Raw genomic sequence first — 18,234 nt, forward strand, 5'->3', positions numbered from 1 at the left:
GGATTGACGATTTTCGTTTTGAAATTTGTCAAAAAAAAAAATGAGTGAAAGGCAAAATGTTCTGATGATTGGAATTTATTATTGTCGTCTTCTTTCTTCGAATCTGTTTAACAGGCCTCCTTGAACGATTAACTGCACTGGTTGTTGTTGCTACAAGTCGTTGTATCTTGTTCTAGTAACGGGATTACCGTCGCGAGATAAACGAACCCAAGTGAGATCTATGTAGCGGGTGTGAGGAATCAACGATGCAATAAGGGCTAAGAAAACTGGTAGCAATTCTTGGTCCAAATTTATCGTTGCGCATATGAATTCCTCCTGTATGTGAACTTGAAAACGAAAGTTTTGAATTATTGATTGAAGAAAAAAGAGTGAGAGAAAAAAGGGAAAACGAGAAAAAAGGCGAGGGTTGAATTGAATGGTCGGATGGGATGGGATGGGATTGGGAGTTCGAATGAATGGACGAATTGCTAGATTGGCTGATTGAAGTGATTTCAAAGGTGGTTTGACAGGTTCTTTCCCTCACGCTAGGCTGGTACTGGTCAGGAAGGGGCAGGAAAGGATACAGAGGTACCTAAGGAGAGGGGGAGGAGCTCTAACGGCACGAAAGGGAAACCTTAGAAGCCTTAGCATGAATAAAGTTCCCCGGGGAGCATAACGAACGCCAATTTCGCTAGTCATCCATGAACATAGACGTCGGGTCGTTCAGGCAATCAGAGCCAATCTTAGCAATTTACGCTTAGGGTCAGGGGTATAAAATAGAAAGAGAGAAAAATTTTGGTGAGTTACAGCTCGAGTGGATTCCCCTTTTTTTAGTTTAATTAGCAATGATCTTATTTTCCCATTTAGATACAATCAACACTCTACCGTCTTATGATGAAATCAGCAGTACATCTCATATACCCTCCTTTACATAGTAAAACCAACACGTTTGAGAGAATCCCTCAAGTACTGGGTTAGAACTGGGTTATGTTTGTTCGGAAGCGATTGTCGACAATTGCATAAAACAACCACCCGGATACGCCGTCGTATACAGTGTATATAGTGTGTATACGGGACGCTCTCACTGTATTTCTAGGAACAGGATCACTAAAATCAAACGTCCGGCAGCCATTTCCGCCCCTAAACAAAGTCACGGTGAAGATGAGACCTATTACATAGTTGGATATCACGCTACTGCGGACGAAAGACACTCTAATGGTTAGAGGCAAGGCTAGGATGGGATAAAAGCACACAGTATCACGCTATTGGAAATATACAATAAGGCGAATTCTGCATCACCACCCAACCCTTACCCTACTTTGATCACGATGGATTTTTTTTAGTTTTATATACAGAATACATCGCCTATCAATACTTATAGCAGAAAATATCCATCAGACGAATCCCGCCTTTCACAATTTTATTACTGTGCACGCATGTCATCTTCGTAGGTAGGATGAAAAGACTAAGCATCCAACGATGCTGAGATGAGAACCATCATAAGCCAAGACAACTTTACCTACCCTATCAAGATGGCAGGTACCGGAGTACATAAAAGAAACGACAGCCACTCAGTTAGGAAAATAGAGACGCGTGGGTCGGGATCTCACCCTGCTTTTAGTCAATGCCAGCTCAGCACAGAGCATCCGTTTTGCCATTTGGACCGTTCACTGCGTCCAGTAGTAAACAGCAAGGGTTTATCGCGTACCCATGACACGCCTCTATTTGACGAATAACACTCTAGCGGATCGATGGGGCTTCATCAATAAGGTACTCCTAGGAAGATGAAGCACGGTGTGAAACCGTGCAGGTACCGATACGTACTTAATTCCGGTCTCCCACCAATATCGATGGCGGCTTCTCCTCTTATGAGGTATGTGATGGAACAGCGTACATACGTACGGCCGTTTCGTCATACTTCTCCCTCTCCTACATGATACGTAATAGAACAGTTCCGGCTCAAATACACAGCGCCATGTATTATACATTGGTACATATAGTACCAGCCGTACTAAGAAGTGTGGCTTTTTTTCAGAACAAGACAATGTTCCTTTTCTACGCCTCTACGCCCTAAAAACAAGTTGTGAGATGTCTTGCCCGCTTTCTAACGGAAGGGGGGGTCAGCTATGAATTCCTTTCGCTTGATCCGAGCGAGATTTGAGTCGATGAACCGATGAACTCCCGTCAAGACATTTTAGGTGATCAAGATCGTACCTTGCGTTGCACGGACCAAAGAATGGACGGATCCACTACCGGTCAAGGCAAAAGACTAACCTTATGGAGACGGTCAAGAAAAAAAAGAGGCTGGCCGAATTAAGCGTTCTCGATCATTGATTTCGAGGTCCGGGGATGAATTGGTCACACCGTCCTTCGAGGTTGAACCCTCAACCTCATGCCCGAGTGTGGAAAGCAGCATCGAAAGCAAAACATACATCAGCATACGACCAGACTGGGCATACAGGATACATGTATGTATGTATGTAACATGTATCTCCAGGTCCTATCGTGCCTGCGTGCATCTGGCGTCTGGGCACATACCTCCTATCGACAAGGCACTATTATGTATGCGGTAAATGCGACCAAAAAGGGAGGCCGTGAGTGTGATTCAATCCCGATTATGGTCAAGAGCGATGCATGATGCGCAGGGACTACTGCCCGTTTAGAACTGCCAAATGGAATCGTTCCTGCCACCAAGCGACGTGGCGCACATTGGACGAAAATGCCCAATCAACCTAATCCGCTACGGGGAAAGCCCGGTGCAAGGGATTGACCGCGGACGGCGCGGGTGAGGCAGGCACCGCTCGTTAGAAACGCCCAAAACGCCATCTAAAGGGTGGAGTTTATCTGAAAAGTTACGCGGTACAAATGAAGATCAGATAAACGACTTCTCTCTCCGCGTGCATCTAGTGGCAGTTGGATGTTTATTTGTACATACTTGGAAGTACTCAAACCTCCGTCGATCAACCAGACAGCTAAGGAGAGAGATACCGGCGCATGGAGGGCGCTCCTTAGCAAATTCGAAGTACATCGAACAATACCTTGAACTTGCATAAATGGACGCTGCCGCGTGGATATGTACTATACCCTTTTAGGAAGAGCCCCTGAGAGTTAAGTGCATGGAGATCAGGGTACTGGGTACTAAGAGACCCCATCTATTATGCAAATAATTGTATGCGCATGTGCGGTACTTGGGTACAGAATGTCTGGGTGAAATTGCCGCTTTAGCCATTAATGAGCACTCAGCACAGAATCAGGAACGCGTAGACTTGCTTCTCTCCTTCCCCCACGCGTGTTAGACGGCTGGACGGTATCAACTGTTTAGACGCAGTTTCGACGATCAGATATCATCATGCAACCATCAAAATACACTATTAACTATACCATACCATGTACAACTTACCGACACCATTTGGACCTATTACTGCCATACTAAATTCACCACTAACCTAACCATAGTAGATCGTATTTCCGATCAAAGGCGGGATATGCAATGCGCACATGTCTCTTTGATTTTCATTGAACAATGGATCCGTTGTACTATGTATGCTACCGTTTGCACGTGTTGCCTAGGTACATAGGATGTCGTCAAATGAGGCACGGAGATGGCGAGGTCAACGAACGACAAGCCATCCTGATGCCTAATGGCGGATACATATTAATTAAGCCCTACACATCCCGAGAATCGAACTCCATTCGAGACACTCACTCAAGCTAGGCAGCTAGGCTAAACACCATCACGGCAGAGACCCCTTAGCTTTTGTCGCACAAGCTCGACATCGACCGGAGTGCATTAGCAAGATTGTGGAGAATGAGATGTCAATATCAAATGCATGTTTAATATCATCTATGCTTATTACTATATATCCCGAGCGTCTCTTCGATGCATGATGGCCCCGGATCCCAGAGACGGGATTACAGATAGGCGGGCTTCGGCGGCGTATTCTAGAAGGTAAAAGTCTATTATTACACCCAGGGGGCTTCAAGTTGGATCACGGAACCAGTGTTTTACCATCCTTGACCGTCGATCCTTTACCTCGTGGGGTGTTCTTATCTTACAATAGCGATCCTCACATTTAAGACTATGCTTTTTCTGTTCATTGGCGTGACTAATATTCAGCCAGTCAACCTTCAGCTTGAGGAGACTCGGTCCGGTTTATGAAAATATTCTTTTTTTTCTTCCCCTTTTTCTTTTCTCCTACGAAAAGGATATTACTTAACCCTACCCCTAGTACTAATGGACCATTAGGGTTTACAGCCTTTGGGCTTTATTCGGACATAAGTACCTAATAATCTCACCGTCCATCCACGAGTTGCGAGACAGTATGATTGTGGCTTGAGTTGAATGCCCTAAGGTCGATTGTGGGACACGGCCCGCTCCCGTCAACGAGATAATTCGATTTACTATGTCCGACGTCGGTCTTTGAGTGAGTTGGGCTCCTGTTCATGTTAGCAATATTCGCATGTTGGTGATAGCTCATATACGAGGGCACAAGAATATTGACAATGACTATCACGGATATTTCATTGACGAACGCAAGCCCGCCCTGGCATAGACTCGTTCGAAGTAGTTTCCTAATTGCTCTAGAATGGGTAGATAAGCTTTGGGGATTTCGTCGACATTGATGTCATGAATCTATAAGCGATTCATGATCTACCCTAGCGATACGGCTATTTTTAAACCGCTCTTCGCGCTAACTCCATGCCTGACGATATCTCAAATTACTTAATTTCTACTATGAATATCGCCGTAATAGCTATTGAGTATTCTAATTTCAACAAACGACGTCTCAATATCTAGACCGGTGGGGATATTTCATAACAAATCAACCCGAATCTCCCCAAGAAAAGATGATCAAGCATACCAACTTAGACCTTATGATAGACCAATTACACGGTCCCTTGGTCTTTCTCTTAGACTGGAAGGTTGTCGATTCAAGAACCACCATAGGTAAGATATATATCTAGTAGCTTAAACTAAGGGTAGATGAGTGTGGCATACCAACGACTCGGGTCCGTAGTAGAGATATCCAAATCTCATGTCATGATTGCCGCACTACTGACGTCGATTCAGCGATGCCAACAGGTAAAATAGCTATGATTCCAACAGTAACCTCCAGGAAAATTTCCACTATTTCCACATCTTCGCCGTCCAACTGATATCGTCAAGACTGGCTTCGTACCGAAGACCAAGCAACCTAACAACCACAGACTTCTACTCATATCCTCATATCTTCCAAGGTTCATATAAACTCCTTTCCACACAATGGAGCACTCCGAAATAAAAACACACATCCGACGTCCCTGGCAAAAATTCCGGGACCCAGACCCTCTCAAGCCGCGGGACCTCCGGCTGCTCGACAAGCTGCCGCTGAAGGCCAAAAACCACGCGATCGCAGCCATGAGCGAGTTCGCCGGGACCTTCATGTTCCTGCTCTTCGCCTTTGGCGGCACCAACGCCGTGAACACAAACCTGCCCGCCTCCACCGCCGCCGACCCCGCGCGTCTGCTGTACATATCCCTCTGTTTCGGGATGAGCCTCGTCGTCAATGCCTGGGTTTTCTTCCGCATCAGCGGCGGCTTGTTTAACCCCGCTGTTACGGTCGGGATGATGGCCGTTGGTGCCCTGGATTATGTGCGTGGCCCGCTGGTCATGTTTAGCCAGATCGTGGGGGGCATTGCGGCTGCGGCGGTGGTTATGGGGTTGACGCCTGGCCCGTTGGCTGTGGGGACGGGGTTAGGTGGCGGGACGACGGTCGTGCAGGGCTTGTTTATCGAGATGTTTCTTACCGCGCAGCTGGTTTTTACGATTTTCATGCTCGCGGCTGAGAAGCATCGCGGGACGTTCATTGCGCCGGTTGGGATTGGGCTGTCGTTGTTTATTGCGGAGTTGATGTACGCCTCATCTTCATCTTGATCACTAACGATGTTCTAGTTAAGTACAACTCGTAAATAGGGGAAGCTGCTAATATTTCTTCGCTCAGGGGTGTCTACTACACCGGCGGAAGTGTAAACCCAGCGCGTTCTTTCGGCCCCAGCGTCGTCACGGGTACCTTCTACACCTACCATTGGATCTACTGGGTAGGTCCTATTCTCGGCTCGCTGGTCGCATCTGGGTTCTACGTCTTCATCAAGGCCCTCGAGTACGAAACAGTAAACCCGCAACAAGACCAGCCTACCGATATACCCGTCGAGCCGAGGATCTCTTCCGAAAAGCCGGAGAGAAGCGCGCATCTGTGGGATGAGAGAACGGCGGCTGCGGACAGGTTTAGTGTATCGTACATGGGCGGCTCGGGTGGTTCGAATCTACCTACTGTAGAACCCAAGGTAGAGACTGGTCGTAGTTTAACTCACTCGCATTAGTTGTAACATTGCTTCACGAATGAAATTGGCGAAATTCTTAATTCCTTGACCATTATGAGTATTGAAAATTATGTATAAGTTATTTGGTTCCCTGATGCTGCTGAAGCTCAAGACCCTTGCGGGCTACTATCTATGTGATTAGATACCTAGATCAAGAAGTGAATTATAATTATAATTATATACAACGTAATTTGTTGAGTAATCTCCCCTGCTCGAACAACGCTTCTTTTATGGTATATAATTTTCCCTAGGGACTCTAGAGTGGCAGAATCCCGGATGGCGAAATTTGACGTCGTTTCCTGATTATGTAGAAAGCGACAATCCAATTTTAATGCAGCCAGAACTTACGTACGTGCTATACCTCGCTGCAGGAAGAATGTAAACATAAGCACCGCACGTTACGAAGGTGTCAAAAACAACGCTGGTCGATGATATGCAAGTAAAGGCACCGGCGTTGCCCACGGAGCAGGTAAGAGCCGTGTCGCCAAGACTAGCCGCCGTCGTAGATGATATGAAATTTACGGTACTGATGGTGCTTGATGTCGTGAAGATGTACGCTGTCAATTGCGGCTGGTCACGCAGAGACCATACCCCAGCGTCGGAGACAGAAAAGTTTCCAGCAATAGATACGCCTGTGTTCGCATAGTCGTACCTCAAATATTTGTAGCCGTTGATCTCTTCTAGAGTAAGATATCGCCCTATCCTCGCTGTAGTGGTGCTACTAGTGATCTTAAGATGTGGTGATTGTGTCGGTGTGTAGGTTGAGGTGACGGTCTCGGTAAGCACATCGGTAGTCGTCTGGGTGGCTGTCAAGGTTGATGTTTCGACTGTGGTGGAATCGCTAGTCACCGTAATGGTGACGACTGAAACAGATACTGACGGAACACTAACGCTCACAGTACTAAGGATCGTGGAAGTGGAGATCGGCGTTGGCGCAGTTACGATCGAAGTCGCGCTAACAGCGTCGATACAAGCGCAGGCGGATGAGTATTCTGCTAAATCAGAGCAGTAAGATGCAATAGGAATAGCTGGAACTGATGAGGACGAAGTTGTTGGCACTGTAGACGAGCTGGTGGATATAGATGGATATATCGAATAAGTGGCCGAAATGTTACTGGGGACTGAAGATGAGCTCTCCGGAGCAAAAGAGTAGGTGGATGAAGGTTGAAGGTAAGGCGAAGATGACAATGTCGTCCTTGGTTTACAACCACCGCGCTTCTTGTGCTTTGCTGGAGTGACTGCTGCAGCAGTGACAGTACCAGTAGTGGTAGTAGTTGTTCTTGTTGTCTCCGTTATCGTGTCAGGGACATCTGTATATAGAGTGGTGATCGCCTCATAGATCGAAAACGTCGTGCTTATAGAGACCACGATATCTGTGTATGAAACTGTATCGACAAGAGTAGAGAAGACAACTTCCACGGATGGAGTCCTTTGAAACTATTAGCATTTCGGCTTCTCCCATCTCTATCGTGAGCAACAGAAGAGCGTAAACCTACACAGTTGAAACGACAGGTGCTCCAAACGTAGTTGTACAAGCTGAATACTGAGCGAGTGGGTTTCCGTCAATAGAACCAACAACTTGTTGCAAACACTGGTTGACGACACATGATGGATTATAACTGTTTAGCTGAGAGTCTGCCATCTTGGCAACTAAAAGAAAGGCTGGGGAAAAAACAGAACTGAATAAATAATTAAAGGCAAGGTGAAAGCTCAACTTGAGATCAACATCATCAGTTCTTTTCGCATATTTACCACATCACTTATATGAGATATTCATCTGTCTTGCAGCTGTATGCGGCCCTCGTTGGCCAGGTCTAGGCCTAGATGTAAACATCAACTAAGGGAGCTAGTCCAGGGGAACTGCAGCAAAACTACGCATAGATTTCTTGAATCAGACGATCCAGATCTACTTGGATAAAGCTGCGCTCAGCTGAGGATTAGGCGCGATGCTAGCGGTAGTAGTGGCGACATGCAGAACCGAGCCTCAACGCTTGTCAATCAATCAGATTCGATGCTGGAGAATTAGCTTAACAGCCAACGAGTCCCAGATCATCAAAACTCTTAACTACTACCGATCCCATGTTCGATAGTGTACTATTGTTTGCGTAGGCTTCTCCAAATACGTTATCGGGTGCTAGAATAGGTAGAATATCCGTGGATTAACTCATAATAGGTAATTCAAGGTCGTGTGCGTTTGTCAATTTATTCTGAGCAGAAATGACCAACTACTCCAGAAAACCCGGTCGGCACAAGGCATCAAGGGTCGATTCTGTCCTCGATGGTGGGATTAATAATATAGAATAACATCCATACCGAGGCAGACAGAGTGAGTGCGATCATGTTAATTCTAGATGACCGAGCTGGGATACTCAATCCAATTCATCTGCTTGGAACGGGGTTATTTCTTTTGATGAATAGCAAGTCGGGGTAGACGCGTGGAAAATTTAAAATGCGCAAATATTTCATTCAGTGGAAATTAAATTATTCTTCAGGCTGCGGAAAGTGGGATACGATCTTACGTAAACATCCCCTTGATTATGTAATGGCAAAAGGTACCCCTTTTTCAGTCAAATCAAGCAATTATTGCTCAAAATTCAAGTAACTTCATCCTATTCTAAATTAGTCACATGGTTGTTAAAAATACGAATTCAGATACAGTTGAACATTGAATATCATGGATATTGCAAGTTATCAAGGGTATCGACTACCTAGGTACCTAGTACTACCTCAAGAGCTCGGTATCGAGCTCCTTCCAAATCGTCTAGAAGCAATAACCTAAAGGTAGGAAAAAGTAACATCTATCTTATTAATGATCAAAATCGGTCAGTCGGCTAGGAATTCTAGGTACTCTTCATGTCAGAGCCGCTTCGAACTTTCGTTCTAAAGCTGTTCCTATTCTCACCAACTCCTTCTTAACTTTGACCTCCTGGGTGTATCAATAAATGGGATTAATTTCATAACAATTACATTAGATTGAAAATTTCAACCTCGAGTATGAATAACTGCACAAGTGAAGACCAAATCAACTTGGTCTTACTTTTCACTCTATCGTGGTCATGACGACCACACTAAGGTGAGAATTTTAACAACTCCATTCATAACAGGCGGCCAAGCCAATATAAATTTACAATTACATTCTACGATATATATACCTAGGTATATTTACGCTTTTCCAACATCGTTGTAACTTAGTAATAGTGACGTAGTACGTACCCAATCCTCTTTCCTTCATTCCTTCCTTAGTTTCTTCTTCAGTAGATCGAAAAGTGTCACTTTCATCCTAACTTCGAAGGATACTTATGTACCTACCTAGTACACATCCATGATTTTCATTACTCCTACCTCCATCCATACTTTTCAAACGTTTCCTTCAACTCTTCCTTCAAATACAACACAGGACATCTTGGTCCATTTTTACTCTTATGAGTTCAATGCCTTTTCTCAACTTCCAGCCTGATTTTTGTTCTTAGCTAAACAATTATCAGGTCTGACTTCTTCATAAATCAATCCCAATCTGAAGAACGTTTACGACTCAACTAGACAAGATGTACTCTAACCAGACACCAACCCCGACCGCGTAAGTTTCGAATCGACTAATTGCATTAGAGTATATAACACTAACATCCTAGACAGGTTCAAGTGTGCCATCGACGGCCAGTGGCTCACACCAGACCATTACTCTCAGAGACAGATCGCCAAGTGGCATCAGCAGAAAAAGAAGCTCAGAGATGGCGTCACCCCTAACACTATCGGCTTGATTTGCAAGGAGCACACAGGGCAAACCCAGAGTCAGACGGAACATCGTGAGATCCACTGCAATGGTCCTTGTGGCGCTTGGAAACCTAGGGAGCAATTCAGTAAGAACCAGCGCAATATCGACAACCCTGTAAGTATAAGTCTTTAAATGCCGCTCTAGGATTCCGTCCCTTACTAACGATCGATATAGCGATGTATCACTTGTACCTTCTGGGCAACCAATGTCGGTGCTAAGGAGGCCCCTCCTGCCATTCATGAAAATGAGATGCATAGTCAAGCGATGTGCGATGGTTTCTTACCAGCTCAAGACGGATTCACCGATGACCGAGCTTCTCACGCTGAGACTAATGTCACTATGACCGGTACCACTGCGGTTCAGTCAAGCGGAGTTACTTCAGAGAAGCAGCAAGACATTGATGGTGATCATGGAAGCTCTATGTCGATCATCAGAGGTATTCATACCTCCAAGACTCACGGTACTGCGTTTGGAGACCAGGTATAACCACCCCTAATACTCCACAGGGAAGTCTTTCTAACAATCTTGCGTTAGGACCCTCGTAAGGGTACCTCTATTAAAAACTTCACCGGCTACGGCCACCTAAGAGGCGAATTAGTGATCAAGCGCGAACCGGATTCCGGCATTACTTCTTCCCTGCCCGGCCTACAAGGTATCACTCCTTCCGTAGAAGAGGAAAAATCGCATCTGTATAATCAAGACCCCTTTTCGCCTATTGGTCATTCGGCTGAGAACTTGACAACTGCTGCTCCACGCATGCCATTTAAGGCCTCGAATGTAGCTGACCGCCCGGACAAAGTGTCGAACGGGAAGTGGGCCAAACCAGTAAGAAGCACTCGGACAATATCCTCAACTCGTTTAAATATAGCTAACAGTTAACGCAGGACACTCGCAAAGTGTTCTATGCCAATGCCGTCTACGAGCCTCCGAAAGAGGGAATGGACACCCATGACCCAGATTGGGAGTCAGATGATGAAATTGATTTTTAAGGTCGCTGTATTTCGGCCTAGAAATTTCGTTTCTATCTCTCTTCTGATGTACTACGTTAACGGTCGTAGGAGGAGGTGCTAGGGTATCACATCGCACGGCACTAATGGGGTGAAGTTCTCCTATCATCTTGCTATCTTTCGGCCTTGCAGTCTATGATTCGTTCAGATTCGTTTATCGCTTACGACAACATAACGAATCGATGCTTTCTGTTCTCTAGCTGCGTATTACGATAGGTGGATGAATAATGCGGATGTTTTCCCTTTTATTTGTGACAGTCTCGTGTGATCAATTCCCCGCTACATACAACAGTGTGATCGGTGATTTTGTTTGTCTAGTAACGGCATTATGGTGAATAACCCTCCTTAACTACCATAAGCGACGTAGGTAGGTAGCTTCCCGAAGTTTTCGACGTCTCTCACTTTATTCCGCGATTTATATTTCGACGGGACCGGCACATAAGCAAAGGAAGGGCTCTAGAAGAGAGACGTAATATTTTCTTCCCGATAACGTAACACGGGCCGAATGCTGTGTATAGCTCTGTTCCGAGTCTCGATACCTAAAGGGCGGGGATGAACTCCAATGCGAGAGGTTGCTCTGTCGCCCGGCCTCTGCCAAGGACGAGAATCCTTTTCTGTAGGCACCCGTATTATGGGGACATAAGGTATTGTGCGAAGACGTCGTGGATGACCAACTGATGTGTAGGGTATCTCTGGCCCTCCACTCTCCTTTCGGCTTATATTTCGTCTAGTCGGTTCCGAATTAATTGGGTTTGGGCTCAGACTTTTAGCTGTAGAGTAGGGTAGTTCCTAGTTGACGATGGCCGAGGAACGTTCCTCGTATGACAAGGTCGACCAGCCGAAAGACCGTTTCGGCGGCTGGGAGGCTCGTGAGGTGGATCCTAGACGTTCCGAGGACAATGAGCCTCAGTCTGGCCCGGAAGAGAATGACTATCGTCGACCCCCTCTTAGAACAAGTGGCTGCTTAGCCAAGCCGGAGCGCCATCGGGATCTGAGGATCAAGACGCCCGGATCTGCCTCTCAGCCAAGACTCAGCACGAATGATGTCCCCTCAGGGACCGGAGATGGGCTTCAGAATGGAGATGCGGATGAATGTAAGGTTATGTATTACCACTTCGATGCAGGCGTTGCTAACAACCAATCGAAGCAGGCAAAAACAGCCATGTCGTCGAGTCTCAGGGGCATCCGCTTTCGAGCGCATCGGGTTCTGCTACCTCTTCTTCGATCGACGGTCCATCTAGGGTCTCGTCCCCTCCATCACCAATAAGCCCAACGGATGTATCGAAGCCGACGGTGCGTTTCAGCGACCGCGGCCCCCCTCGCGCCTTTGCAAAACGTCCTCCCATGCCTCGGCGGTCGGGTGCAATCATCACGCCGATGGCTGAATGGGGCGTTCTGTTCGATGAGAGGGGTTACGCAACTCTTCGATGCAGCCAATTTCTTAAAGGACTGGCTAAGCATATTGTATGTATCCCCGAAGCCGGATTATGGATAGGGCGTTGAAGCTGATAAACGACGTAACCGTAGATCGACGACCTGGCACCCGGCAGCAGTAGTCTCGTCATTACGCCAGAGAAGCTGAGCACGTTCTATTCGAGATATCGGATCGATCAGGAGGTGTACTTCTTTATCGGTATGCATCGATTTGGTTGATCCTATATCTGTTTCCCCTTTCATTCCCCCCTGAACCCTTTTAAATATAGGTATGCGGAAGTAACTTGGGAGCCTCGCTAATTTTATCCTATACGTATCAGATATATTCAATTCCAGAACCAGGGACGTAAATGAACGCATCGGGGACTTCTTCACCGACCTCGACTGCCAATACCATCTCGTTCAGCTCGATTCATATTCGCGACCACGCGTCCCCGCCCTGACGCCGCTCGGCTTCGCTCAATACCTAACAACATGCATCCTCGCATACCCCGACGAGGAGTTCCGCCGTCTCAGCAAGGTCGTCGCAGACGTGCAACTCGTAGCCAGCGCAGACGGCCAATTCGAAAGACTACCGCGGCAACTCCTCCGCAGCCAACTCCCCGTTCGCCACGACCCCAAGTCAAGAAAGATCCTAGAAGCCGCGCTAGACGACCTCATGTACGATCTCAGGCTCCTAGGACCGGACAGCCCCAGAACGCCCGCCCCACTCGCACTCATGCCGCCACCGCCACCACCACCGCCAATCTCCGAAAGGCGGGGCTCGGGCTCGGGTTCAGGCTCGGCGGTATGGCACTACCCGCCCCCTGAAAAGCCTCTTTCCGGCAAAGAACCAGCATACGCACGTCCAGAACCCAGTAAACTCCGCGCGCGATACACCCCCACCAGCGCCCTCCAAACCATCGGCGATGAAACCGCCTCCGCCTCCACCCCCACCTCCGCAGCGGAGGCCTTCGAATCTATGAACAGATGTCTACGCCGGAACAGCTACCACGAGCGGTACACCGTCAACGACGAGCCGCGAGTAGTCAAAGCGGCACCGACGACGACGACGCGGACATACCGCACAACGGCGTACACGCCCACGCCCACGGGGTCCACCACGCCGACGTACCGACGCGCGCAAAGCCCGCCGCTACGAACGTATCGCGCTTCAGCACCGGATGTGAGCGGGAGCGGGAGCGGGGGTTTTAAACCCGCGGGATACCTGCCCGCGCCCGCGGAACGGAGGGCGTCGACGTCGACGGCGGCGGAGCACGCTGCGAGTTTAGGGGGTGGTGGGGGTGGGGAATCGTGTTCGCGGCGGGGGAGCGTGGTGAGTGCGGGGACGCCTAGTTCGACTGCTATGGCGTTAGTGCCTGTGTCTGGGTCAGATAGTCAGCAGTATGGTGGTGGGGGTCGACGGACGGCATATACAGCGCCTCCTTCGCCCGCGCCGGAGAAGAAACATCATAGTCATCGGCGGCGGCGGAGCGCGGTGGTGATGGTTGATGAGGACAGGGGGCCGACGTGGGAGGAGGTTTTGAAGGCTCAGCCGTTGGTGTTGCAGAATCGTAGGTTGGGGAGTAGTGGTAAGGGGAGTGGGGGACATCACCATCGACATCATTCGGGGTATTAATCTATAGCTTTTTCCATCTACTAAACTTTCCTCGGTTTTGGGTTGGGTTGGGAGAGTTGGTTTAAATATGAAAAAAGGTTAAAAAATGTTGGGGGATAGAGGGATAAAAGGAGAGGGGGTACACGAGGATAGAAGCCGGTGTTTAAAAGTCGTTCGTTGAGTGTATTAGTACGACTTACCTAGTACCTATTTTAATATCTGGGAGGGAAAAGGGAGACTGAATAATCGTATTTCTCAAGTTTTGTCGTTGTTGCGAATAGAGTCAATTCGTATCCAAAGCAGATCTTCACTGCCCGGCCATTACTATTTCCTTTGCTATAATGTTTTTAAATCGTAAAAGGGGTATCCGTAAATATGTAAATGAGAGACATCATTGCAAACAACAATTGTACACTTCCATCATCCATACAATATTTCCGATTCCTGTCTAATGCCAGAGAAGCCGGTTAAATATCTAAATATCATCTAACATGATTGTTGTGGCGTAGCACCATTGCGAAAGTTAGGTCACTAAATGAAAATTATTGAAGCGAAATTTTTGTGCTATACGGGCATAGGACGCCTAGACGCGGGCTGTTGCGTCATGGGTTTTCTCCTTGGAAAACTGATGCTCGGTATATTCGACCTCGGTGGCCATGGTCGGAGTCTTGGGTGCCGGGACATCGCGGAAGAAGATGTAGTGGTTCCAAAAGTAGAAAAACTGGGCTAAGCCGTACCGCATGAACCGGCGAAGCGGGACGTTAAAAACGGCGTCGAGCTCTTCCAGTGTCTTCTCTTTGGTCTCGGGAACGAAGAAAAGTACCATGAAGAAGCCGGCTATGTTCCACGCTGCGTACCAAGAAAATGCACCTTGGGGAGTCCAGGCTAGGGTTAAGGCAGGCCAAGTAAGGGAGATGACCGAGTTGAAGAACCAGGTCGTTGCCGTCGCTAGCGACATACCAATTGGACGAATATACAATGGATATGCTTCAGCGCTATAGGTGAACGGAACAGGCTGAGGGAAATGATTAGTGATAAAAATTGCTTCTAGAGATGAATAGAAATCTTACCCCTTCGCCGGGAGAATACACCACCCCGTATAAATATAAACCCAACGTAATACATGCAATATGAGCAGTAGTATTATCTGGAATCCAGAAACTGAAGCCCGTGAAAAACAGGAAAAGTGACATCAGCTATGCTAATGTATTAGTTACTTTCGCACTTTTAAATACAAGGCAACTACTTACCGGGAAAGTTGTCAGGAGCAGATTCCTCCGACCAAAGGTATCGATGGTGTAAAAAGCAGGAATGGCGAATAAGAAGTTGATGATACCGAAGCCGAGTGACGCTACGAGGGCTGATTGAGTGGTAAATCCACCCTGAATAAAGATCGACGAAGAATAGTATGCCACAGCGTTGACTCCCGTGAATTGCTGAAAGAACATGACTATTTCAGAAGCCAACATAGCGTTGCGATTTCGGCGAATGGTAAGGAACTCCTTGATTTTACTTTGACCTATGTTCATAGTCTCTTTCTCAATCTGGAGGAGAGTGTCCATGTAAAACAGATCGCGCGCGGCTTGGACTTTCTCATACCGAAGTCGGCAGATGGTCTTGTAGGCGTCTACATGCCTGTTCTTCGTAAGATACCATCGAGGTGACTACCATTGGTTAGCAACTTAATGGAATATAATAGGAGACGGACCAACCTCAGGAGTGAAATAGACCAGAGCACAAACGAAAACAGCAGGGATTAACGCAGACCCCATCATCAAGCGCCAGTTCAGGCCTGGGATACCACGATCCGGGACGGCAAAGAAGGCCAGGTCCATTACATATCCAAGCATGATACCAAAGGCAGTCCACATCTGCCATTGCATCACGAGGGCTCCCCTGAGTTTTGGTGGGGAACATTCAGCAGCGAAGATGGCTATAAGGGGTAAATGTTACCAGATTTGATGCAACCCAAAGCAAGATGGTAGCTTACGTGTAGTAGCAGACTTTGGGCCAATGCCAAGGCCGAGGGCGAAACGAGCAATGAACATATGCCACCAAGTGTTTGTGAAGGCTTGCCAAAAGCATGCCAAAGCCGACACCAGACAGGAAATGAAGATGGTACCGCGGCGACCGAAGGCTTTGTTCATCGGTTCGGTGAGCCAACAACCCACGAAAGCGCAGCAAATGTATGGCGCAGCTATATCGTTATTAGATATTTTTCTAAAAATTCTGTGATGAGCATATATTTACCATTTACTAGTCCTAGGAGCCACGAGTCTATCGTATGTCATGGTTAGTACAATGTAAGGGGATAAGCAGTGACGTCGGTATCAATTGCTTACTTGACATAGAATCCTCATCGTTGATACCAAACTGTATCTTATAAAAAACCTGCGCGCCATTGACGACGGTCTCGTCCATACCCTGAACGGCAGCACAGAGGGAACAGATGACGACGACAGCATAGAGCATACCCGGATTCGACCACTTATGGGTAAGTTCTCTATCGAGCACCAATTTCTCGCTATCAGTGAGTCCGTCGACAGTATCATACTTATTCATATTACCCGAGATCATTGCGCCGAGTCGGAAAGCACGAATGTCTTCTTCGCTAGTGAAGCCGTGCTTCGCGCAAAACTCCTCGCCGCGCCGGGCTAGCTGTTCTGCATTGAGACCGGCGAATGGATTTGCTAACTTGGCCGAAGCTTCTAGGCGTTGTCTATCTCCTTCATCTAGTATATTATCTTTGCTGAATCGATTTTCGACTTCGGCGCGGGACACGTCAGAGTTGTCCGACCCCTTCTTCTCTCCTGAGACGCCATCCTTTGGTGGGTCTCCTGTGGAAGCCATGGTCGGGTATCACTAGGCCGTGAAGATTTACTATCGGCGATAATAATTCTCAGCTTACTTAAGTTTTAGATGCGAGAAGATCTACTCAGTGGTCGATATTAGATAACCCGAGTAGAAACAGCGGAGAAATAGAAATCAACGAAAAATCGATCATCGATAGGGGCAGGGCCTATTATATTGATCGATTGGATAAGGCAGACAATGCCCTTAGAGCCATGCGAAATGACCCCCCCTTATCGGCAACCAGGCAGTCCAAGGCTCAACAGGCTGTGTTTAAAAGAATGCCCGTCGATCATCGCGTGAAGCGTACATGACTGACGGGATCTGATGTAGCACAAGAGCTATATCCCGAGCCTCGTTGGTCGAAGCATGTCTGAAGGATCCCCACGGGATGTGACGACGTCATCCCGCGAAGCATTTTCATTCAAATATCCAGGGGGGTCTCGGACTGTAAGCTCGCTAGAGTATAGTATTCCTGACTCGAAGTCATCTCTATGTCTTTTTGCCAAGGGACCCCAGGTTCACCCCCTACCTAGTGCTGCCCCCCAGGTTGTCATCCGTCACAATTCATCAATATTACTGAGCTAACCCTCAAAGGCAATATGAGAATAAGGTGACGTGGACCGAGATTATGATTCGATGCAACTACGACGAATGATGGCTGATTTTGACAGTTAGCGTGGGCTGAGAGCCGTCGCGGAATTTGACTACCTACGGCATATTAACGGGGATGGATTAGCATCCTTCGAAGCTACCCCGGACGGGACGGCAGCTAAACGGGAGCCAAGTGATTCTAGATTGAGCTACCCTCCAGATACGCCATACTTCGATACGGCGCAACTATATGGGTTGGTACGACTATACTGAATGAAGCTTCGTGCATACTCAAATCTGTCTAGGCATGTATCATTCATGCTTTCAAGCGGGTTTGTATACATTTAAGTGACTCTTGAACTTAGAATTAGCTAAGAAAGGTTATTTTAGTATAGGGCTGGCTGTCCTGTACCCGGTCGAGAGTAACTGCTACCACAAATGTTACACGGAGCCTTGCGGCTGCCAGCTGCTTCCATTTAATGAGATTTGGCCCTACATAATTCAATGCTCATGTGAGTAATTGTAACCAATACGTACTCTTATGTACTCATTTTCCCGACCCGAAGGAAAGGCGGAGGGAAGTTCCATAGGAGGGCAAATGTCGTTTAAAAATTGGGGTATAAATGGCCAAGACTTTCAGA

General features: G+C 47.3%; 5 protein-coding genes across 5 annotated transcripts; 3 read left to right on the top strand and 2 right to left on the bottom strand.

The window, feature by feature from the left end:
* The first annotated feature begins 5,092 nt into the window (after nt 1-5,092).
* On the top strand, nt 5,093-6,369 carry GGS22DRAFT_195781 (aquaporin-like protein). The gene is made up of 2 exons (XM_047965718.1): nt 5,093-5,871; nt 5,961-6,369. Exons 1-2 carry the CDS (start codon nt 5,243-5,245, stop codon nt 6,337-6,339), a joined length of 1,008 nt encoding a protein of 335 aa, XP_047816357.1. The 5' UTR covers nt 5,093-5,242; the 3' UTR covers nt 6,340-6,369.
* A 247-nt stretch (nt 6,370-6,616) lies between these two features.
* Nucleotides 6,617-8,062, bottom strand: GGS22DRAFT_45857 (uncharacterized protein). Its single transcript, XM_047967132.1, has 2 exons — nt 7,836-8,062; nt 6,617-7,768 (listed from the first exon to the last, which is right to left on the bottom strand). Exons 1-2 carry the CDS (start codon nt 7,979-7,981, stop codon nt 6,643-6,645), a joined length of 1,272 nt encoding a protein of 423 aa, XP_047816358.1. The 5' UTR covers nt 7,982-8,062; the 3' UTR covers nt 6,617-6,642.
* A 1,822-nt stretch (nt 8,063-9,884) lies between these two features.
* Nucleotides 9,885-11,100, top strand: GGS22DRAFT_191115 (uncharacterized protein; the record flags this gene model as incomplete). The annotated part of the gene is made up of 5 exons (XM_047965075.1): nt 9,885-9,916; nt 9,973-10,225; nt 10,286-10,591; nt 10,646-10,936; nt 10,996-11,100. The coding sequence occupies 5 exons, from the start codon at nt 9,885-9,887 to the stop codon at nt 11,098-11,100; spliced, it is 987 nt and encodes a 328-aa protein (XP_047816359.1).
* An 817-nt stretch (nt 11,101-11,917) lies between these two features.
* Nucleotides 11,918-14,170, top strand: GGS22DRAFT_195783 (uncharacterized protein; the record flags this gene model as incomplete). Its single annotated transcript, XM_047965719.1, has 4 exons — nt 11,918-12,212; nt 12,269-12,582; nt 12,646-12,751; nt 12,873-14,170. 4 exons carry the CDS (start codon nt 11,918-11,920, stop codon nt 14,168-14,170), a joined length of 2,013 nt encoding a protein of 670 aa, XP_047816360.1.
* Nucleotides 14,171-14,354: 184 nt separating this feature from the next.
* GGS22DRAFT_45889 (uncharacterized protein) lies at nt 14,355-17,183 on the bottom strand. Its single transcript, XM_047967133.1, has 7 exons — nt 16,492-17,183; nt 16,400-16,426; nt 16,140-16,346; nt 15,862-16,082; nt 15,400-15,813; nt 15,220-15,345; nt 14,355-15,164 (listed from the first exon to the last, which is right to left on the bottom strand). Exons 1-7 carry the CDS (start codon nt 16,997-16,999, stop codon nt 14,733-14,735), a joined length of 1,935 nt encoding a protein of 644 aa, XP_047816361.1. The 5' UTR covers nt 17,000-17,183; the 3' UTR covers nt 14,355-14,732.
* Between the last annotated feature and the right edge of the window lie 1,051 nt (nt 17,184-18,234).

The sequence above is a fragment of the Annulohypoxylon maeteangense genome (genome assembly GCF_022496945.1).
Source record: "Annulohypoxylon maeteangense strain CBS 123835 unplaced genomic scaffold GGS22scaffold_15, whole genome shotgun sequence".
NCBI lineage: Eukaryota > Fungi > Ascomycota > Sordariomycetes > Xylariales > Hypoxylaceae > Annulohypoxylon > Annulohypoxylon maeteangense.